At 41.3% G+C, this 24134-nt stretch overlaps 2 protein-coding genes across 2 annotated transcripts in view; both read right to left on the bottom strand.

Moving 5' to 3' along the window:
* col6a1 (collagen, type VI, alpha 1) overlaps positions 1-10473 on the bottom strand; it is a 32120-nt gene extending 21647 nt beyond the window's left edge. Inside the window, exons 1-16 of the mRNA XM_080440465.1 lie at positions 10207-10473; positions 9113-9242; positions 8762-8968; positions 6496-6655; positions 5373-5489; positions 5156-5176; positions 4541-4561; positions 4399-4443; positions 4150-4203; positions 3975-4019; positions 3618-3644; positions 3401-3427; positions 2644-2688; positions 2462-2515; positions 717-779; positions 558-620 (exon numbers count right to left, since the gene is read on the bottom strand). Of these exons, the coding sequence (XP_080296591.1) occupies positions 558-620; positions 717-779; positions 2462-2515; positions 2644-2688; positions 3401-3427; positions 3618-3644; positions 3975-4019; positions 4150-4203; positions 4399-4443; positions 4541-4561; positions 5156-5176; positions 5373-5489; positions 6496-6655; positions 8762-8968; positions 9113-9242; positions 10207-10285 (1158 nt within the window). The 5' untranslated portion in view covers positions 10286-10473. The remainder of the gene's footprint in view (positions 1-557; positions 621-716; positions 780-2461; positions 2516-2643; positions 2689-3400; positions 3428-3617; positions 3645-3974; positions 4020-4149; positions 4204-4398; positions 4444-4540; positions 4562-5155; positions 5177-5372; positions 5490-6495; positions 6656-8761; positions 8969-9112; positions 9243-10206) is intronic.
* Positions 10474-15128: 4655 nt separating this feature from the next.
* On the bottom strand, positions 15129-23830 carry LOC308094056 (uncharacterized protein). The gene is made up of 7 exons (XM_080440506.1): positions 23694-23830; positions 20939-21141; positions 19380-19472; positions 19202-19297; positions 18705-18815; positions 18481-18610; positions 15129-18387 (listed from the first exon to the last, which is right to left on the bottom strand). The coding sequence occupies exons 1-7, from the start codon at positions 23704-23706 to the stop codon at positions 16511-16513; spliced, it is 2523 nt and encodes an 840-aa protein (XP_080296632.1). The 5' UTR covers positions 23707-23830; the 3' UTR covers positions 15129-16510.
* Between the last annotated feature and the right edge of the window lie 304 nt (positions 23831-24134).

Raw genomic sequence — 24134 nt, 5'->3', positions numbered from 1 at the left:
CCGACAATTTCAAGGTCAAGATCCAGAATTGATGGCCGAATTTTCAAGAAACCTGATAGGAATGAAGTTGAACAGTCGGCTGCCCTGAAGAGATGATTAACTTTTAGGTCGAAAATGTCGAAGGTCAACGTCGAAATCGAGAACAGGCACGCAGATTTTCAAGAAACTTGGTGGGAATGATCTGTACGCTGCCCTGAAGAGATGATTACGTTTTGGATCTAAAATGTCTAAAGTCAAGGCCACAATCAAGGTCAAAATGTGCCTACATAATACTCAGGAACAGAGAGGCATAGAATGAGAGATGTTGGTGTGTATCACAATTATTTCAAACTTTTTACAATTAATAGACTAATTGATTTAGTCGATTTTAAGAAATCTATTTAAACTTCTTTTGTGTCGATTCGTTGGTATATAAGACATTTTAAAGAATAATCACCTGCTTCTCGATTATTCGAATAACCTATTATGCAAGTTGGTTAGAGGTTCTAAATTTCGGTTTTTATTATATTTTCGGTGAATTGTCCAGCCCTACTTTGTTTATTTGGATATTATAGTACCTTGGGTCCCAGGCTCCCATAGTTGCCCGGTCTTCCTGGTTCACCATCTCCTCCCTTATCTCCCTGGAATACATTACATACAAATGTGTCAGTGCACACAGTGACAAACAGGTGTTTAACAACAGTATCTTTGACAGTGCACGTCATTTCTCATCTTACTATGCCTCCTTTGTTTCCGTATGGGCCGGGGTCTCCCTTTGGACCGTGCGTTCCCTGCTGACCCTGGAAGCAAAAAACAGACAAAAAAGACAGTTTCACTATTATGATCATGAACTGCTGAAGTCACGTCAATCCATTTGCAAGGCCTGTGCGTGTATGCGTTACAGTGTGCGTGTGTGTGGATGTACTGGACGTGTATTTACTGTATGTGACTCAAGCATGATTTTGTTGCTGTCGGGCAGAAACCTTGTATCTCCATGTTTCAACTTTTTAAGTTTTTCTTTGTAAATTAATGCCCTACTTAATACAAGAGTGTCACATAAAAGTAGTGAAAATAGCATGTCTTCAAGCACTGTGAGCTTGTAGATCGGCTATTTTCACTATTCTAAAATGTTTTTCAAATAATTAAAAACGAACGGCTTTGGACGTTTCCAAGGTTTCCACCTGAGAGCAACGATTTATACTTCGTCATACAATGGTGGCGTGCACCGAAAATAGGAGGATCTACAAGCTCACAACACTTTGCGTCCGTGCAGCTTCGTGAGCTTGTAGATCGGCTATTTTCGGCACGCGATTAACTAGGCATGACTGTGTGTGTACGCCTGTGTGTGTATCTACAGTATGGCAGTACTATAGCTTCATTTAAACAGTCTGTCAGCAGAGAATGTAAACAGATGGTGATTAAAGAGCCAAAAGTCCCAGCATCCCCCAGCCTCAGGGCCCTAGTCACTCACCAAGACGCTGAGGTTCCAAACATGCAAGTATGGCTAATGGCTAAACTGTAAACAATAGTGGTCAGGCCACAGACACTGATGGAAGTGCTGGACTGGTGTGTCCATATGTGTGTGTGCATGCGAGTGTAAATGAGTGAAAGAGAGTGTTAGATCGGGAATAAAGTGTGTGTGTGTGTGTGTGTGTGTGTGTGTGTGTGTGTGTGTGTGTGTGTGTGTGTGTGTGTGTGTGTGCGCGCGCGCGCGTGTGTGTGTGTGTGTGCGTGCGTGCGTGCGTGCGTGCGTGCGTGCGTGCGTGCGTGCGTGCGTGCGTGCGTGCGTGCGTGCGTGCGTGCGTGCGTGCGTGCGTGCGTGCGTGCGTGCGTGCGTGCGTGCGTGCGTGCGTGCGTGTGTACGTGCGCATGATTGAGTGTCAATGTGCAACTTTCCATTCCTCAAAAGCAGCAAACATAATAATAATAAATAATAATGAATTGCATTTATATGGCGCTTTTCTAAGTACTCAAACTTACTCAAAGCGCTTTAAAATAACATAATGACAATGTCAAAGACGAAAACATACTCCAGGGCGGAACGTTATTTAATTGTTGTATTATTCAGTAACAGGAGTCTCCCTAGCTGTCTCTCCAGCTATTAAATAAACAGAAAATACATTTTCAGGTGGGTTGAAAATGTTCAGCTTATCAAGAAAGAGTACCCATTTATCAGTTTACATTTTATAGTGTTCCAGTTCCAATTTTGTCTGCTCATTTCTTAATGCCATCACTTCCAATTTCACTTGTTTAATCTGTATTCTATGCAAGTTCTCTCTCCTGACTGGATAAAATAGGTATCCCAACCTGACAATCAATTTTCTGTTTACTAAAGAGCAGGAGAGACAGGAAGACTTATGTTACTGAACAAACACTCTATTGCAATGAGTACTATCAGAATATATAGCTAATTAACTGAGATCTGAGAGTGGGCATTTATGATTTATTTATTATGTAAGATTCAACATTTAAATTTACTTACATTTGATCCAGGTCCACCTTTGCAGCCGGATAGACCGGGGAAACCAGCTTCACCCTAGTGGGGAGAAAGGCAGACATGTTATCAAAGAAAACACAAGATTTCAATGACAACAATAATAACCAAACAGACAGTAGTAAAACAGCCAGGGCATGAATGTTTGAACAACTGTAACTGCAACTCACCTTTCTTCCATCAGTTCCATCTCTTCCAAATTGACCTTTATCCCCCTGAGGAGACAGAGAGAGAGAGAGAGAGAGAGAGAGAGAGAGAGAGAGAGAGAGAGAGAGAGAGAGAGAGAGAGAGCAAATGAGACAGGGAGAGAGAATGAAGGAATCCACCATTTATTTTCAAAGAGCAACCCTAGGAGCAGATAAGAGGAAAGAAAGCATACCACACGGTATCTGCTACTTAACAACGCCAAACGTATCATATATGATACACACAACTAATATTTTTTTAATAAATCAGTGTAATCAATACTTGGACCAAGAACCTGTTGTATCATATCTGACACATCCCCACTTCCCCCTGGCCTGGACCATACCATTTGCACTGCAGGTAGTTACAGAGCCTCAGGTGGTCTGACCCAAAATGGCTGCCATCAACTAAACAGGAGAGGTTGATGCACTACTAACAAACAAAAACATTTTAAGCAGTTCTGGTAAGTTTTCCTAGTATATCTTTACTAATATTTTGAAATAAGTGTTGGATAACTTGAATGCACTTATGAGCTCTCAAAATTTAGCATTTGAGTTTGTTTTTTACGATGTCAAAGTGTTTGTATCATATTTGATACTACAGGTCTATAGTCCTTTACGATGTCAAAGTGTTTGTATCATATTTGATACTACAGGTTAATAAAGTGTCCCTTTTTTTAAAAAATGAATTTTTTTACCTTTCCTTCATAGTTCAGGCTTTATAGGGTTAAAATAAGCTTACCTTGTAGCCTTTATGTCCTCTTTCACCCTGTAACAAAACACAAGAAATTGGTCAGCCGCATTACATTACAGCGCTTCTATACATTTTACAAACTAAGGCTACAATACTAAAGTCCATTAAATACAGGATACATTCAGTGAAATTCTAAGAAATACATTTGAACAATTCTTGGTTAAAGTGTACATTTTGAATTTGTGTGCTCTGGGTGTAGGTCTACCTTGTCTCCTCTTCCACCACGGTCACCCTGGAAACACAAATATATAGAGTTAGCGTTGTAATATTAAACAGGTGCTATTACATAATCATTACACCATTACGGTAAACATCTTTCTTCAACCTTCTTCTTTATCATTGGTTAAAATGATAGTCAGAATTATTTACATGACTAAGTCAAAATGCTTTTGTTAACGTTTAAGGCCCAAATGGGTCTTGCACCCCAAATATTGTTGAGCTCTTGTCTCCCTATGAGCCTCTCTAAAGCCTGAATGATTTTATTAACACATTTTTCCCTGGACCCCACTTTGAGAACCACTGGTATAAATCACCTTCCTCTCTTCAGCTCAATGTATCATACCTTCATTCCACGGTATCCGACAGGGCCGGGATCTCCCAAATTGCCCTGTAAAAGCAATGAAATAAGTCATCAGGAGGTGTGTGCGTGTGCGCGCGCACGTGCAAAAGTGTATACTTTGCATATTAGGATGTGTTAATGCTTGCATGTGTGTCTGCGTGGGAGACGGGGTGCTTACTACGGCGCCGATATCTCCTTTCTCTCCTGGCAACCCTGGTCTGCCTGTTTCTCCCTATAAAGACAATACAAACAGAATACAAGTTGTACAAATTGAGGCAGTGCAGAAGTTGAGAATGCATGGTGCAAATGTGTACACGGTATTCAAATTTCTCCCGGTAGTTACCCTTTAGCCTAGAGAAGAACAAACAAGTAAACAAAATGTCTCCGGGTTGAGTAGATATGGTGTAACGATAGTACGATCTCTCACCTTTGCACCAAGGTCTCCATCCGGTCCTTTGGGCCCTCCTGGAGCCTGCAGGGAAAGAAAGCATGGTAAGTGATGTGATGTCATGGGTTTGAACAACTTGAGCGCTACGAATGGACATAAAGGTGTCATACGAGGTACTTACGTTGCAGTCGAAAGAGCAGCACTGAAAACATAAGAAGAAAAGAAAGGATTGAGTCAGTGATGTCAGATTATCATCTTTTATATATAAATGCTTTACTCTTCATAAGATGTAAACATAACGGCTAACAATTAGCTAAATGATGGTTAGCATCTGAATGGTAACCCAAATCTTCAGCACCACCCATTGGTGGAGCTGAGGTCATCTAGCCCAAACCAATCAGTGGGTCAGGACCCATGTTTGGGTCGCGGACCAATTTTCATGGGTCGCTTGTAAAGGTTTTCATCAATTAAAACAAATTCTAACTTTTTTCTTAAGTATTTCATGAATACAAATTTAAAATCGAATCATTTCCATTCAAAAAAGAAAAAAGAAACGTTAAAGTAGTGAAAAAGGCTTATCTACAAGCTCACAAGGGGGCGCGAAGCGACGCGTTGTGAGCTTCTATATCTGCTCTTTTCCCTAGTTTGTGTACCGAGGAAACATCTCATTTCTCTTTTGGGTCTTGAGCTAAAACGTTTGGGAACCTCTGATCAAGCCTATCAGCTTCATACAGGTACAGCACCAGGTATTTATGTTTTCAGAGCAAACATATAGCTTTTTTTAAAAAAAACATACCACATCCTTTGTCTCGTTTGTCTGAAAAGCAAAAGGGAAAACAGTGGTTAGGATGACATCAAAATGCAAAGAGAAGAGAAGAGAAGAGAAGAGAAGAGAAGAGAAGAGAAGAGAAGAGAAGAGAAGAGAAGAGAAGAGAAGAGAAGAGAAGAGAAGAGAAGAGAAGAGAAGAGAAGAGAAGAGAAGAGAAGAGAAGAGAAGAGAAGCAGATACATACAATCATGTCAATGATGCTGCGGATGGTTCCCATCTTGGTGGATCTGAAGTCATCATCGGCAGCAGTGAAGTTCTGTCTGTAGTTGTGGTCTGTGGCAATGACTGACAGCCTGGTTTCCTGGTGACACATCACAAAAACATAAACATGTAAAGGCCTAAAGGTATGACTTGTAGCTTCTGTTAAGGGCTGGTATGAGTTTTATCCAGTTAAGTTAGAAGTAGTAGCGTATTATGAACATTTTTATACTCTCCTGATGATAACATACTGAGCACTTGCTTCTAAACGTTGTATTTATTTTATTTTCTAGCAATTATTCAGTTTTCCATGGAAAACAATTACAATTATCAACATCATCATCCAACCCCAACCTCACCCAGTACGAAACACAATATACTGTATATCAATGCATAGATGTCATAGTTGCACTCATGTCTGACTCATAATAGGGGCCAATCTTTCTATGCTCTGTAGGTCCAGGAAGAATCCTCATGTAAACACTATTTTAGATGTTTACTTGATAAGAGTTAATAAAATCTCACAAAGAGACGCTGAGCTTTCAGTTGCCTTCTGGATGTTTTTAGGCTGAGGCATTACATTTTTATGTCACAGGAAGATTTAAGGGTGACCTCTGTATGTCTTTTGGCAACAGGCCCTAACAGCACCAGTTCATCCAATGTGACATAACTTGCTCAATTTGTGTTTCACACAGATTGAACATACAGCAATAGCTCTATGTGTCAAAAGTGAGCCCAGTTCACTGAAATCTTTTCATATCTTTCAAATCTTTCCTGGCACTGTTGCAAAGCTTGCATTGCTTCATAAGGAAATTAAAGCCATTCTTACAGTGTTTTCGTGTACTAGTAGACCGGGGAAGTATTTTCTTACACTATATCAATAGCTACAAGGTCAAGGCTGTGTGTGTGTGTGTGCGTGTGTGCGTGCGTGCGTGCGTGCGTGCGTGCGTGCGTGCGTGCGTGCGTGCGTGCGTGCGTGCGTGCGTGCGTGCGTGCGTGCGTGCGTGCGTGCGTGCGTGCGTGCGTGCGTGCGTGCGTGCGTGCGTGCGTGCGTGCGTGCGTTTGTGTGTGTGTGTGTGTGTGTGTGTGTCTGTCTGTCTGCGTTATACCTCCTGGTCAGGGGAGATAGCGACAGCAAACACTTTAACACCATGTTGTCTGGCTTCGTTAGCAGCCTCCTGCACACCTCCACAAGGCTCCTTGTAACCAGTGATGGGATGACCATCGGTTATTACTACAATGTACTTGTTCTCATGGTAGTGGGAACCCCTGTAAAGACAAATGCACACTTCTTAAACCATAAATTATAATACATAAGACTCAGATACTGTAGGTCAGAGGATTAAAGATAGTTGAACCACTTGAAACCTATAGTATGAACATTTGGCAGATTGTGACGTGTTGTGAGTTTGTAGATTGCCTATTTTCTGCGAAGATATTTAGTGGAGAGCAGAAACAGGAGGGGCCTAGTATAGAGCCCTGGGGTACTCAAGTCAACTAAATATAGAGTTTAAGTGGTTAAAGAAGCACTTTCACTCGTTGCCAATCTTATCTTCATATGATTGGTCCTTAATAATGATCATGGCAGATGAAGATAGCACAATGTCTGTCTACTCACTCTGTGCCTCATTGATGAGCTATGGACAGTTCATACCCTGCCTACCAGTGACATCATCGATGGGGATTCCAAACTAATAGAAACCTCTCTCTTCCTGGAAAGTTAGCATGCTGAAATAGAAGCCATTGTTCTTGCATTCATCAAAAATAACAAATAAAAGCTAAAAATCTTGTTTGAAATGACCAAACCTGCCTACCAATGATGTCACTGGTAGGTAGGTTTCTGAACTGTCCCCACAGCCCTTAAAGGAGCACTTCACCCCTGGAAGAAGTTTTCGGTCTTTTAATGAAGTTTAGGAGTCAAGAAACAAGATCCTGGGTTTTTTTTGTGAATAATCTGTGTTTTTAGATATCTACTAATCTTCGCAATATTCGTGACGTTATTTGCATCATGAGAGATTGGTCTCATTCCTTTCCGCACTACATGTCTCGGCGTGTCTCAGTCAGACCATCTCAAAAGACAGCCCCAATGGGGTGTCCGTAACACTTTGTTCAACCTTCTTTCGCCACTCGGCCACTCCCATTAGCTGCGGCCAGCGGCCCGTGCAGAGTGAGGCATTACTTTACCTGAGTTATCTTCTGATAGTTGTACTTGAATGTTGACATGAAATAATAATCCTGTGTAGTGTTTCATAAGCGCAAGCTTGAAAAAAAAAATACAGCGTGGAGTAGCAGCGCTGGTAAACAAACACCGTCACGAAAGGCTAGGATCATAATACCAAGGATGTGACAGTGATGTCAATACTATGCGACACGGAAGTGAAACTGCATGAAGATACTTATATGTCCCAGTGATATGACATCACTAACGAATCCTTGGACATAATATGTAACTAGATGAACGTTTGCGAGGACAGCCAGTGTTGCCAGATATTGTGAGAGAAATAAGCAGCCAGGTCTATGAAAACAAGCCCAAAAGAAAAATAACTATGCCAAGAGCACTTTACCTAGACATGGGATATTATATATTTGAAAATTGCTGATCTACAAGCTCACAACGCTTCGCAACCGATTGTGAGCTTGTAGATCTGCTATTTACAAAAAAATCTTGAGGGGGAAAAAGTCCAAAATGTGGATTTTTTGCAAAATATTTTTATTTGCTTTTCAAAATGTGGAATATTTTTGACACATATTTGTTAGGGGCTCCCTGCCACAAATTATAATTTCAGATGGGGGTCTGTGGAAAAATACATGAACATGTTTGAGAACCACTGGTTTAAACAGCAATCAAAACATTTGGAAACAAGCCCAAATATCAACTACATTTTAGAAAGAAGCCGCTTATAATAAGCAGACATGGCGACACTGGCATGCTGTTTGAATGTTATTGTTGGAGATCACACCCACATGGAACCTCCCCTGCCACAAGGCACCAAAGCATTCTGGGAGTTGAAGTTATAGGCAGTGATACGCTGTGGTCCCCCTGTGGTCCCCCCTGTGGTCACCCCTGGAACTTCTTCCAGGGGTGAAGTGCTCCTTTAAGGATGAAAAAAGTATTCACCCCACCACCTAATACTAATTTATGTGGAGAATAAGCAAACTTTTGCTAGTTTGTTTGGTCTGGAAAGCATTTAGGCGTGTGTGTGTGTGTGTGTGTGTGTGTGTGTGTGTGTGTGTGTGTGTGTGTGTGTGTGTGTGTGTGCGTGCGTGCGTGCGTGCGTGCGTGCGTGCGTGCGTGCGTGCGTGCGTGCGTGCGTGCGTGCGTGCGTGCGTGCGTGCGCGTGCGTGTGCGTGTGTGTGTGTGTGTGTTGTCATTACCCTATGAGTAGCTCAGCGAGGCCTCTCTTGATAGCACAGTCAGTGTATGTGCCCTTGCCGATGTATTTGATGGTGTCAATGTCATTCTTCAGCTCCTGGCGTAGCGCTGTGTCACTGAGGTCAGTAAGACTGCGTACGAGGATGACCTCGTCACTGTAATGCAACGCTCCGGAGTTCCACGTCAGGTAACGATCACATGGATGGCGCCTGAGAAATGACACACAACAAATGATTGACTGACACTCAGTCAACAACACAATCATTGAGTTGAGGCATGTCATTCATATAAGGCTGCAGGGGGCATAATCGGGTACCAGGCCCCCTGCTGTAGAGTACATGCATGTCTCTTACATATCTTCGAGTTGATCTATGAAGCGCTTGGTGAAGTCCTTGATCTGGTCAATATAAAAGTTGGGTGGTTTTTGTCTCAGGGCAACACTCTCCGATGTGTCCAACACGAAGAATAGGTCGACAGGACACTCTGCACACACAGACGTATAGATAGCCAAAGAAATCCAGTGTTGGTCATTCAGTTCATCAATCAATCAATCAATCAATCAATCAATCAATCAATCAATCAATCAATCAATCAATCAATCAATCAATCAATCAATCAATCAATCAATCCACCCACCCATCATCTTTATGCAATCCATCCATCCATCCAACCATCCATATCCAGCCATCATCCATCCATCCATCCAACCAACAAACCAACCAACCAACCAACCAACCAACCAATGAAGCTGGCTTCATAAGGTACCCAAAATGATGATAAGTAGCCTATGTAGGCATACCAAAAAGTATTGAGTTCATACATTACATACATACATACATACATACATACATACATACATACATACATACATACTGTACATATACAATAATCAATTATATTGCGGAGGCCCACAGATCATCAGAATCAGCTGAGGAATCGTGTCTTTGGTGTCATGAAGGAGGTGGTCAGGTCAGGTGTAGGCCTATGCCTTCTGTAACTCATTAGCACCATGCAGCAGCAGACAAAATGATGGCATGAGAGAGGGCCTGCACCCTTATAGTTCATATTTGTCCACAGTTGTTTGATGTCCGATGCAACAACAGCAACATTACAATCAAAACCTATAAGCTTGCAAGTACCTTATTAGCCTATAGTTATGATAATCATTGCTGAACCAAACCATGGCCTACTCACAGTGAACTTGACAGTCGTGTTTTGTTGCTATTGCAACTGTGCGCTTGGTTTTGAAGACACAGAAGTAGGAGCTATACTAACATCAGCCTGAGAGCCTGAGAGGAGAGAACATCTGGATTCTTTCCTGTGGCGACTTCAACTTTATGAAAGACAAGTCGCTTTTATTTACACACACACAAACCGATCTGCTACACGTTAACGATCATTTAGTATATACTTTTTCGGGGAAATAAAATATTTTTCTTCAACCTACCCGCAAACTTGGGTCTATCCTGCGCTCGCACCCCAGCCAAGACGCACAGCAGCGCAAGGAGAACTCCTCCGGTCTCCATGTCGTGGAAGTGCAAAAAAAACAACCTTTAAACTCCTACTACCCCCCAAAAAATAGCCAAACCACTCCGACCCGCAACCCGTTACCTCTGGATAATTTAGTGTAACTTTTGTTAATCCAGTGCTCCTATCCGCCGTTTGTCCAGTGCGAAGCCCGGAGCGCGCAGAGGACCTGGAGACGAGGAGAAGGCGGAGGAGGAGTTCACGCGCTTTCTGTGGAAGGAGGGAGGTATCAGTAACGCGCACAGGCCAGGAGAAAAAGCAGTGGTGAAAGAAGTACTCACATTTTTAACTTGAGTAAAAGTATCACTACTGCAATGTAGAAATAAAATTCAAAATGTAGGCTACTTGAGTAAAAGTAGGCTACAAAAGTATTGGCAAATGTACTTAAAGTACTAAAAGTAGAAAGTAGGCTACTCATTATTCAGAATCATGCAGAATACAAATCTTTTGAAAATAGCCGATCTACAAGCTCACAATAAGTTGCATCGCGATGCATTGTGAGCTTGTAGATCGGCTATTTTCAAATGGCCGATCTACAAAATGTAGTGGAGTAAAAGTACAATATTTGGATCCCATGTAGTGGAGTAGAAGTAAAAGTATTGGTAATTGAAAATACTCAAGTTAAGTACAAATACCTCAAAATTGTACTTAAGTAGCCAACAGTAATTAATGTAGGCTACTTAGTTACTTTCCACCACTGGAAAAAGTTTGTGCTAATTCTAAATACCATAAAAACATTTTCAGAATGAAAATAAGCTATCAGGCTTAATTTCTGATAGTTATCAGCCTATATCCTCCTTTTATTTAAAAATGGATGATTCTGAGTTCATATGATTTTTCCAAGACACCAAAACAGTAAGAGAGAGAGAGAGAGAGAGAGAGAGAGAGAGAGAGAGAGAGAGAGAGAGAGAGAGAGAGAGAGAGAGAGAGAGAGAGAGAGAGAGAGAAACTGTATTAGATCGATGTAGACAAATGCAACAAGACTGTAGACAAATGCAACAACACTGAATAGATGCAGACTGGCGTAATTTTCAGCACTCATGCTTAACGAATAACAGCTGCCAAACATCTTGAAGCATTCTCTAATCTCTTCTCTCTCTCTCTCTCTCTCTCTCTCTCTCTCTCTCTCTCTCTCTCTCTCTCTCTGTACATGTCTCCCTGCTCTCTTCCTTTCAGGGAGTGGGTGGAGTCTCAACACATCTGGTACACTTCAGTGTCCAGATCTGACCTGCACATAAAAGAAAGAGTCAAAGAGAGGAGGAGGAGGAGGAGGAGGGGGAGTGGAACAGAAGGATGTTCTTGGCATCATGTCTGTTTTTCCCCGAGGTTCAGAAGGAGCCACACTGCCATCTAGTGGTCTTTCATTTTGCTGGGAGGGACGCTGGAGGTGGTGGTCGGGGTGGGGTCTGCTGGAGAAGGCATTGGAAAGACTGGGAAAATTGGGGTTGCAGTGCCAAGGAGGGAGGCAGAGGTGTAGGCGTGTAGAGTAGAATGTTCATTTGGCAACGCAATGATGGGGGTAGCTGTCTATACGGTTGCTATGGACACATGTGTGTGTGCTTTACTGTATGTGTTGCTGTGAAGTAGGTCTGGCCAGGACTCAGAGTTTCCACTGAGGTCACTCTTTTAGGAGGAAAAAAAAACAGTTTTGTGTGTGTGTGCAAGGGGGGGAGTAGCCTACTATTGAAGAGAAGGGGGGAGGGATGAGGGGGCATAAAAGAGAGAGAGAGAGAGAGAGAGACATCTGGTAATGATCTTTGTTTATTACTGAGCTCTCACAGTAAATCTGCTGGATATTTTTTTCGTAGCTGTTCTGATTCTTGTACAAATTCAGATTTGAAACAGCACTTTCAGACAAAAACAACATCTTCAGGAAATAAGTGTTTTATTACACTTTATGTGTACATCCTGGGTTGAAGATATATTGTGTTGAAACCTGTATTTCTTTTAACAAAATCAAAACAAATCATTCAAATCTCAATAGCCTTCGTATTGCCATGAGTAATAAATATACTGCATAACTCAGTAGAACTCTTTCAATATTGTGTGATTGAGAGAATTCTGCTGCTCAAAGCACTCTGGGGCTCCCATTATGATCTACTTCTGCCAGTTACATTGATTAAAATCACTTAACAATCAAACATTACAGTGTGCAACAGCAGTGTAATAATGTGTACATTAATACACATGTTGCCTGCAAACAACTCAACTTAGGTCATATAAACATTCCATGCAATTAACTGTGTATCCTCAACTGAACTGTGCCCCATCAACATGTGCGTTTTACTGCCATAGAGCAGTTAGAGAGAGGTCTTAAAATATATATAAAGTTTGCATACTAACATCAAAGGTCTGCAGAACTTCTTGCCTTTGTTGGCAGACAAGAGACATTCTGACTTTGGAGGAAATTCTGCAGAAATACTGAGGAAGAGAGCATGTGTGATGCCAGGGGAGATGCTTGGAATTCTGGCCCTTTGACTGCAAATCACTCTGGATCCATCAATATGTAGGCCTATATATATATATTTAAAAACTCATCCTTAAAGCTGCCTCTCTGTCCAGGTCTGTTGGTATCTTCCTAACCTTTCACCCCTATTCAGTTGTAATGTGTGGTGCTATGGCGGACTGCAGTGAGTGAATATATCCAGCATAGCCAGTGGCTTTTCAACAACACACCTCATTTAATCCATGCGAGCCATTTGATTGAACTGATTGGTCATGAAAGTCAAGACTATATTCATTCGTAAATTATGATGAATGACCAAAAAAAAGAAAAAAACCCACAAGAAGTGAGATGAGAGAATGGTGAAACAAGACACTGAAACCCTCTGAACCTCTTTTTGTCCCTATTCCAGGCAGTCTGAGGCAGAACATTAAAACCAGCACAGCAGAGCACACAGATGGAGCAGATTATTCTCAGATTGCAAAATTGCATGATGTTACAATGTTCCAGTCCATTAGTCTATGGGGTCCTGTTGATAATAAAACATGTAGGCAATTGTATTGGGGAACAGGTCAGACTTCACTGTCAAAGCAACTGTACCACACAAATGCAGCAGAGTAGTTTTTAATGTTATGGTTATATTTAGTTGTATGACAGAGTCGCATGCTGAAAATAGCAGATCTACAAACTCACAAAGCATCACAGATTCAACGCTTTGGAGAGCTTGTAGATTTGCTATGTTCAGCGCGCGACGCAAAGTATAAATGTCCTTTTTGGCATTTGTTTGCATGTTGCCGAGTGCTGGACAAAACATAAGGAAATGGCAGCCAAATTAAAATTCCAAAGAGCCCCATCTGAATTAAGTTAATGACAGGAAATGGTCTAATGAACTTCCTGGGGATAAACAGGCCCTCATCAGTTAGGTCTTTGACCTCTTTAGTTTAGTTTAGTTTAGTTTAGTTTATTAGCACATTGTTATAACATTTTCTGAAATAAAACAAGTTAATGTGCGAGGAAAGGAAGAAGCCGGCAGGCTTATTTGGAATCCTTTCCTTAATGTAAGAGGTCATTAAATAACATAGATTAAAAGTTCAATAAGAACAATTCAAAAGAATACAAGTTTACTGCAAGGGGAGCAGCAGTGCACATTGTAAACATTTGTAAAGATTACACATCAGAACTAATGGACTACAGTGAGGAAGAAATTAGATATTGTTTTAGATGTTTATTAAATATTCCCAAGGATAGTGATGACTTAAGTGATGCATCTAGAGAGCTACACAAATGAGGGCCTCTAAATTTGATGAAAGATTGATGTTTAGAAGTACGACAAAAAGGTAAATTTAAATCTCTTCGCCTTGTGGGGTAGGAGTGAATGTCAGAAGTAACACGAAAAAACATATGAAAAGAATAGGGAATGTCTTGTTTGCATTTTTTGCAAAAACCTCTTTTGAATGATCAGTAATTTTGTTAGATATGATGGATATGTAGCAGCCCAAACAATATTACAGTAATTAATATGGGGGGAAATTAAGCTATAATAAAGAGTTAAATGAGACGAAGGAGACAGATTTCGTCTCAATCCTAATTTTGCAGACACATCTGGATATTTCAATGAGTATCTTTCAGTCTGTACTGTACTGGAAAGGTGCCAAGAGGGATAAGGGACTTCCAAGGATCAAGGATCAAGGATCAAGGATCAAGCTCACCATCTGCTCAAGATTCCCTCAACCAGCCCCTGGGGCTGCCTGTAATTATGCACGAAGATCGATCAAGTTAGATATAGAAGATACTGGTCACTTACTGCCACCTAGTGAAATTTTAACTAAACTATGTGCACAGCTGATTGTCAATTCTGTATACAAATTTTGTTCCATTTATAGAATCCATACAGATTTCTCCTTTCTACCTGATAGAATTTCAATTTGCTTTAATAAGTTAATATTATCTGGATACATAGCCTATGTATCACTGTATATCTGTGGTTATACTTACTACCCATGTTCTGACAGTTCAAGCAGTCAGGCTCTTTGAGTGATAATACGCACACTGGACACAAGACCCCCAATTTCCATTTTGAGTTTTACTTTTATATATGTTTTTATTTGTAAGCAAGCAACTACCTGTACCAAGTCAGTGTCTTTGCAATCTGGGAACCCAGAGCCAAGATGAGAATGAAAAACAGCGCCCTCTGCTGTTTGTACCAGAATCTGTTCTTGAGAGATTAGTGTCTTTGTACAGTATGTGCAAACTTGCTTAAGCAATATAAGTATTTTGTTAATTTAAAATACATTCAATCAGCATGCAAAATGTATAAACTACATGTTGCCTGACAAAGGTTGTACTTTTATTTTGAAAGCAACACAGCTTGAAAACTATAGAAAATAGACCCACAGGGCTAAACTTTACCAGTCATTTTAATCAATCAACGTCCAACCATTAAACTCTCTCCATTCATGTTTTTTTTCCTCCTTCGTATTTACAGAGATCTTATTATTTTTTTATATCAGTGATCTTCCCAAAAATATATAACATTTCCATCAATACAATGTTCATGATCCAAATTTCACAATATCCTTTATATCTAAATGTATTACAATGTATCAAACTAAAGGAAGCAACAACAAAAAAGGACCAAGCCTAATAGGAAAAATAGGGGATTGTTTTGTCTGTTTAGCTTTTTACCTGGGAACAATTTTTAGATCACTTGGTCCACAAACCAAGGATTGGTGTAAAACTATTCTTATATCCGTCTGAAAACTATACTCCAGTGGTCTCCACAGGTGAAAATAATTATAGGTAGGCATGTTTGGTCATTTCAGACAAGATTTAAACATTTAAATGTTATGAATGCGAGACCAATTGCTTCCAGTATAGCATTACAGGAAGAGAAAGCCTGCAGTTTCTATTAGCTTGGATTCCCAATTGATGATGTCACTGGTAAGTGGGTTTCTAACTGTCCACAGCCCTCCTCTGAGTCATAGACCAAGTAGGATTTATTTTTACCATATTATCACGAGCATTAGTGAGTAGGAGGACCAATTCTATGAAGATAGGTTGAAAATGGCCTTTAACGTCCGGAGGCAACCAAAGGGATCAATCATTTTTCACCAACCCTTTGTTTATGGTTCAAATGATCAAAAAATAGGATATAGGACCACATCCCGCTTTATTCCTAGAAGAACAGCAATAGTACTGGTTAAGTGAAGATCAAATATTACCATCGCCTCTAATGGTATCCATATTCCATATCCCTTCATACAGTGTTTCATTTGATTGGTCAACATCAACATGATTCTCAATCCCAAGCCACATAGATTACATGTAATCAAGAGTGTTCTCCAATCATTTACAGTATATGCTGCCGTCATGCCTCAATAAAGAGAGTGACAACAAAAGAACGCGATGAAATGATCATTCATGTCCCTGACAAAGCAAAGAAAATGTCTAACTTTTGTAAAATGAGAGGGTACAGGGCACATCGATGGATCACCGAATAAGAACGCATACCACATAAATAAGGTTTAAGTCCTTCCCACAGATTGTCCAAGTTCGAATTCGAGGCTCTTGCATGTGATCCCCCCTCTCTCTCCTGCCATCCTCGTCTCCCTGCTCACAGTCTCTAAATACGTTAATACAGAAATGGGGGGGGAAGACAGGTATTCAAATTATATAAAGGCAGGTGGGTCCTTCAAAGTGATGGTGTGGTCCTTGTAATCAGTAGAAACAATTCCAAATACTCTGTGACAGACCTATATTTAGAGTTCATTCCTGTTTGGAGTCAGTTCAGGTTAGAATGACTTTTTAAGTGCCTTCTCAGGTGATTAAGACATGTGTAAGTCTTGGGACAGATCTGACAATGGTAGGGTCTCACTCCAGAGTGGTTCAGCATGTGTTGTTTTAGCACACTGCCATCTGAGAAGGCCTTACCACATTGAGAGCAGATGTAGGGTCTCTCTCCCGTATGCACGCGCATGTGAACGGTCACTTTGTGCGCCATGGTGAACCCCTTGCCACACACCACACACTTGAATGGCCTCTCTCCCGTGTGGGTGAATCTGTGGGTGCGCATTGCACCCATCTGGGAGAAAGCTTTGCCGCAGTCTGGACAAACGTGTGGCTTTTCTCCAGTGTGAACCCTTGTGTGGCTCCTCAGTCCTCCAGCTGTCGAGAAGCACTGTGAGCAGTGTGTACACTGATAAGGCCGCTCTCCCGTGTGCGTACGCATGTGCTGCTTCAGGTCGTAGCGGTTTCTGAAACCTCTGCCGCAGACGAGACAATCCTCTGGCCGCTCATCGTTGTGGCGCAACTCATGATTTGACAAGCATTTTTCAGAAAGGAAGCTCTTGCCGCATTCCTGACACTGGTAGGGCTTTTCATGATCAACCCTCTGGTGGTACTTCAGCTCGCTGATTCCAGGGAAGGTCTCGTCGCAGTACCTGCACCTGAAGCGATGATTCGGACTGTAGGGAAGCTGGTGTTCACTCATCTGGTGGTTCCTCAGCATGTGGGCCATCTTGAAGGTCTTGCCGCAGTGGGAGCACTCATATTTGGTCAGCAGTTGCATGCACTGATGTCGGACACGTTCATGTAGGGATCTAAACTGGCACCCACACTTGGTGCATATATGAGAAGCGTTCTTGCACTTTCTTTTCCTGTGCCCGGACAGGTGAGCTTCCGATCTGAAGGCCTTGCCACACGCTGAGCACTTGTAAGGCTTCACTGCAGTGTGGAACCTCTGATGTTCCAGAAATTCAAATCGATACTTAAAGCTCCTCCCACACTGCAGGCAATTATGGGTGACTCGTCCGCGTGGATAGACAGCCTTAGCACTGGTCTTCCGGGAGGATAACGTTGTGGAGGTTGTGCGATGAGTGATGCTTTTATGTTTTCTTCCTCTCTTTAGCTTGGCAGTCTCCATTTCACCAACCTGCTCGTGGCGCTGTTGGTGTTTAGTCAGACACTTTGAGGAGATAAAGCTCTTCCCACATTGCTTGCACTGGTAAGGCTTATCATGATCGATCTGCTGATGGTACTTTAATTCACCTATTCCTGAAAAACCCTCTCCGCAATGGCTACACTTGAAAAGGCGGCTTTGGACATGAGTTAGCAGGTGCTCTTTCAGATTGCTTAACTTCTGGAAACTCTTTCCGCAGTGTGTACAGTCATGGCTTCGGCCCCGCTTTGGGCACTGGTGTCTAAATTTCTCCAGCGAAGTTGGAAAACTGTTCCCACATTTAATGCACAGATACGCTGCGTTCTTACACTTGCGGAGCCTGTGTCCAGCCAGTAGGGTTGCCGTTCTGAAGGCTCTACCGCACTCAGAGCAGTTGTACGGCTGCAGACCAGTATGAACTCTTTGGTGCTCAATGAAGACAGAGTGATGCTTGAAGCACTTGTCACACTCCGGGCATTTATGCATTCCCAGCTGCCGCCTCCGCCGTGGTGATGTGACGACATTACTCTTGGGGGATTCGGGAAAGTCAGTTGAGGTCGAGGGAACTTGAGAGTTTGTCGACAGCTCCTCGTCAAACATGACAATTTGTTGAACGTCACCGTTTTCATCGTCGCACGCACTCGGGTGGGAAGCTATGGCCACTTCCAGTGAGGGAGGAAGTGAAAGGGAGGGGACAAGAAGATCTTCAGACTGAAACGGAGCTGTGTGAAAGACCATTGAAGAAAACAGTAAGTTCTATGTCCTCAATGCCACCAGTGTCAATATAATATTGCTATGTACTGTATCTATCTTACCAACTGTGCTCTTGGCTAGTTTCCCATGGCACTGTTTGCTCTGAAGAAGAAATCTTAGGTCATCTCCATTGGAGACACACTGCATGTACTCCTCTAGAACAGAAGGGGCAGCACTGATCCACGATGCAGTCTATGCATGAGAAGGGCACAAAAACAAAAAGGTTAAAATAAAAATGTCTCACTAAGTTTAATTAATTTCTGTACTACTGTAATGATTTGTATACCTGTTTGAAGTCTGGTACTGGCAGCAGCTCCTCCAGTCTGGTGAAGAACTCGCAGACCAGAGTCTCCAGTGCTGTATCAAAGTCAGGGCCATACTCCACAGGGAACACATTCTGCCAGAGAGAAGAAAATATTAAGAATCCTGTTTGTTGACAGGGTTATTTTATCATGAAGATGGATGAAGTCTAAACTATGAATTGATGTTGTCATCTGAAATTCATGGATATAAATAATCCCTGGAGGGTGGAAATAAATGGAAGAGTCAAAGTTGGAACAGTAACACAATTGCCCTCAGCAACAGCCTCTTAAGCGAGGCATCTATCTGCGAATACAATCGACTGTAAGGGGCAGCTTACAGATGTCAATCATTTTAACTGGTTCATTTTGAAGGAAAGTGCTGCTACAACATGGAAATCATTGACAAATTAAAACACCATAATTAGCCACTGAACTGCTTATATAGGGTCTACCATATCGAGCTGAACAAGCTGCGTTTCACCTTGAGAAAATGTTCCCGTCCGTCTGTGTCTTCAATGAGGCCTTGAACCAGCTTCATGAAGTTGGCTTCAGGTGCCTCAATAACAGTATCAGTTGTCTGGATCACAAGATAGAAATCACATTCAGAGTGCAGTTGCAGTATGACAGTAAAATTTAAGAAACCAGGTAATGTCACTTACCTCTTCTATACAGGATGATCGGATTCTGTCAAGGTGAGTCTCAACAGCCTTAAGATCTTCAGGGTGTTCGGAACGTAGTAGCTCAAGAGTCGTCTAGGGAGTAATTCAATCACACCAGTTACTATTTCTACTAAATGATCATCACATTCTTCTTCCATTTCACATTTACTAAACAGCTGTGGTAGTTTCAAGCTTTGATGACCAACAACTGCTGAACATTTTAATGAGTAACATTGAATTATGGGAGTGATACAGCTGCCTGCAATTGCTGTGACGTTATAAAGCTCCAGTTAGCAAATGAATGCAATGCCACGAAAAAAATATAATGATAATAAACAAAAATAAATAGTTAAGTGGCTTATTAACTCTCTCAGTGCCAATGAAAAATTTGTTTTATTGCGAACTGTGCCAATTTTTTTCTTTTTTCTTTTCAAAGTAAAAAAAAAGTGCTTAGGAAGCGAGATACAGCCTTTTTCAGTTATAGGTTAAATAAAGAGTGGATGGAGCTGCAAATCTTCAGATAATGATATCTTGGGTTCTGAACACTTCTTTCCAAAAAAATAATAATTATTATTATTTTTTTATTTAAAAAAAAAAAACTCGGGATTTCTCGTTCTGGCACTGAGGGTATAACCCTAAAACTCGGGATAACTCGGGGTCTGGCACTGAGAGAGTTAAGTGCCATAAAAACGTTCATATTTTTCATAACTAAGTCAAATATATAGACTGCTAATCTTGACAACACTGCATTCTGTAATTACACCTTGAAAGTAGGGGTGTGCCGATATATCGTCCCGCGATATATCGCGATACGTTTTCGTGATGATATGGGGGGGAAAAAATATATATATATATTTATATATTTTTTTTACAATAATAATAATCAGGCATGCAAACAGACCCGAGGTGAAAAGGGTGACAACATGTTGTTTTTTTTTCGGGTCAGGTGTCACACTATTGCCCTATTTGGATTCAAAACGGCTATTGTAGCTGAAAAGCTACAAGTTTGCATGTCTGAATAATGCAAAACAGAAATATTTGTTTGCATTTGCTTCCCCCCCATATATTTTCATAATAAAAAAGTGCCATATATCGTATCGTATCGATATCGTATCGATGTCGTGAGCCCAATATCGTATCGTATCGTTTCATGAAATTAGTGTATCGGCACACCCCTACTTGAAAGATATAAATGGATTCATAAGTACAATGAGAAACATAATGGTGCAAATGCCTCCTAAAATCTCAAAATGTTGCAGAAATCAGAGACAGGACAACTATTACTACTGTCCCCAATAGATAATGTATTTTCGATCATGACAATTTCAGAGGCAACTCTTGTTAAAGAGAACAGGTGGGTGCAAGGGACCCATTGGAGAGCAGTGTCGAGTGTCAAAACTGTCTAGTCGATCGGATCAGTGGTTCTCCAGAATCGATCAGATCCCAACGGCCAGGCTTTCCGGATGCCATGCTCCGAATGGTCAAACAATTTCAATTAAACCACCAAAATTGTGTGTGACAAGAGTTTCACTTTACAATAACACCAGATAATCACTTACTCTCGCTCTCAGTCCCAAAGAGAGTAATCTCCCCTCTCTTTTGCTCATAAGTTCCGGAACTGCGTCAGTTACCATGGACACAAACTCCTCAAGCTTCCCATAATGCTTTATGTTCCTCTGACGTACCACCTCCCACATCACCGCTGACATCAGTCGGAGTGGTGGAACCAGGAGCCCCAGGGATGACAAGGGAAGACTGAACTCTGTGGACAGATTTGGTTTGCATTAGCATTGGATCAAGACTACCATAGATTTTGACATTTGCATACACAAGTAAAAGTCAGACTCGATAAAATACATCTATGGGCTAGGTTTGCATCAAATTAATTCATCAGACAATGCGACAAACTGTGTATGTTGCAATCACTTAGTTAGTACACTAGCCTGGAAACTAGACAAATCTTATGCGCAGACTAATGCACATTTACTCAAGTTACTGTTACACACCTAGGGTTCATTTCATAAACTAAACCAGTTTGATTTGTATTAAAGGTAGGGTAAGTGATATTTTTGGGTTAAAACAAAAAGTATTGTTTAAGCACTATATTCTGATAGTAATCATTGCTATAGAGTGTTTGTTCAGTAACAGGAGTCTCCCCGTCTCTCCAGCTCTTTAATAAACAGAAAATACATTTTCTGGTAGGTGTCAAAATCTCAGCCAATCAGAAGAAAGTACCCATTTTAAGCTTTATTTTTATAGTGTTCCAGTTCTAATTTTGCCTGCTCTTTACTTAGTGTCATCACTTCCAATTTCACTTGTTTAATCTATATCCTGATTGAGTTCTCTATCCTGATTGGATAAAATTGGAAATGAAACTGAAACTGAAACAAAAATGCATTTTCTGTTTTATAAAGAGCTGGAGAGACATGGAGACTCCTTATATGGACAGGACACTCTATAGTAACGAGCACTATCAGAACATAGACCCATTTTGCAATTATTTGAATAATTGCAAATCACTTACCCTACCTTTAAAGTGTGCTGGCAGATACACTAAAATAGTAAATAAAATGTCATAAGCAACAAGTATCTCAATCATAACCCATATGTCCAGTCATTTTATTACAATAATTAGTATCAGTGACAAATGATCCCCATCCTAATTGATGTTTGGATGATGATCTCATTATTACAACCAACTTCTTTTCATTTCGATCTCATCATTACAACCAACTTCTTTCCATTTCGCCCAATTATCCATCTTTATGGACGAATTATAGATTTCCAATCGATATAAATATGTCTCTGTGGGGATGCACTCATATAGTCTACATTCAGGTTGGGTTTCTATTGGTGACTGATGCTCATGCTGCATGAGTATCAGTCACCATGCATGAGTCATGCAGCCTAATAACATGCATGTAAATACGTTTCAATCGTGGAAAATCGTGGCTGCCTTGTATGTGTTTTGCCATGCGACACTGTCGTACTACGAAGTACAATTAAGATGAAGATCATTCATGATGAGTCCACTTGACTTGCCGTAACGTGAACAGTGTTGCCATGTCCGCTTATTATACGCGACTTCGGGCTTGTTTTTCCTGTAAAGTTGTTTGTAAATATTGGTTATTTGCGGATTGTGTTTTTTTTTGGGCTCGCTTCCTAAATGTTGTTCAAACCAGTGGTTCTCAACCATTTTCATATCGAGGACCCCCATTTGTCCGTGGACCCCCATCTGAATTTTTTTTTGTGCCAGGGACCCCATACCAGATTTGTGTTGTTAAAATGTTTTTAAAAATATTTCACATTTTACACACTTGAAACGCGTCGCATCACGACGCGTTGTGAGCTTGTGGGTCGGTTATTTTGTAATAACCTTATAGCCACTTATTTTGGGCTTGTTTCTCTCGGAAGGTCTGGCAACATTGAACCTGCAGCCTGCAGCTGCTGTCTTGCTCACCGTCACCAAACTTAATGTACATTTTGTATTTGTAGTACGCTTGTATTGAAAGCCAAGTCGAGTTAAACAGTTACTCATTTGCGATTATTGCGTGCTAAGTCACTCGTTGTAACTTGGGTTTACAGACATTAATAGGCGGTATATTATGTGTTAACGTATTGCTGTATATCTAACACGTTAGCACATCAGGCCTGTGGTCCAGCATGGCGGTGAAACCACAGCAGCAACACTGTTCTTCTTTCTACGAAACAATGCTCCTTCCAGGCAGTGTTGCCAGGTTTTGCGAGAGAAACAAGCAACAAGGTCTATGAGAATAAGCCCAAAAGAAGCGACTAGTCTACGGCTATTTGAAAATAGCCGATCTACAAGCTCATAATGCGTCGCGACGCGTTGTGAGCTTGTAGATCTGCTATTTTCAACAACTTTAAAAAAAAAAGGACAAATCTTGAAAAAGAGTGGTAATTCTGGAACATTTTTACAACACAAGTCTCTGGTACAAAATATTTTCAGATGTGGGGGTCTGTGGACAAATATGTATATTAATATTATATATTATATAAATATATATGCTTGCCGTGAAAATGTTTGAGAACCACTGGTTTATAAGGAAACAAGCCCAAATAAGCAACTACAGTTTAGAAACAAGCCCCCAAAACCACCAATATTTACAAGCAACTTTTACAGAAAACGAAGCCCAAAGTCGCTTATAATTAGCGGACATGGCAACACTGTTCGTTCCAGGGATTAGTCCAGGCCTATCCTCCCGCTGTTCGCCGTTAGCTTATGCTAGCCTGCTAGCCACGCCGATGCGTCCAAAAACAACAATTTAAAGCCCAAGGCCGGCCGTTACATACCCATCTCGTTCATTTTCGGTGTCCTCTGGTTGCGGCTGCGAGCGCAATAGGATGAATTAGAGTGAGAAATGTTTCATAGTGATAGTTGGAGGATCTGCTAGCAGCAGACAGGGCTTCAGGCGCCAACTTCTTCCTGAAACAAACTGTTCCCCGAGCCGAGGGTGCGTTCGTCACACGGGGGTGGGCTCGTTTGGGTGGGTTTGTTTTGCGTTGCAGGGCCGCCCGTCTTAGCCGAGCACTCACTCAGTGGTGGAAAAAGTACTCAAATGTTTTACTTAAAACAGTGGTTCTCAAACTTTTTCATGTCAAGGACCCCCAAATTGACACTTATTAGCCCGCGGACCCCCATTTCAAAAGATATGCCAGGGACCCCCATAAGAGAAGATTTTTTACGGCTCTAGCAGCGATTCTCAACCATTTTAATTTCAAGGATCACCAGTT

Source organism: Gymnoscopelus braueri, assembly GCF_963280865.1.
Source record: "Gymnoscopelus braueri genome assembly, chromosome: 10".
Lineage (NCBI taxonomy): Eukaryota > Metazoa > Chordata > Actinopteri > Myctophiformes > Myctophidae > Gymnoscopelus > Gymnoscopelus braueri.
Note: the sequence above shows the minus strand (reverse complement) of the source record. Positions and strands in the feature narration are given on the sequence as shown.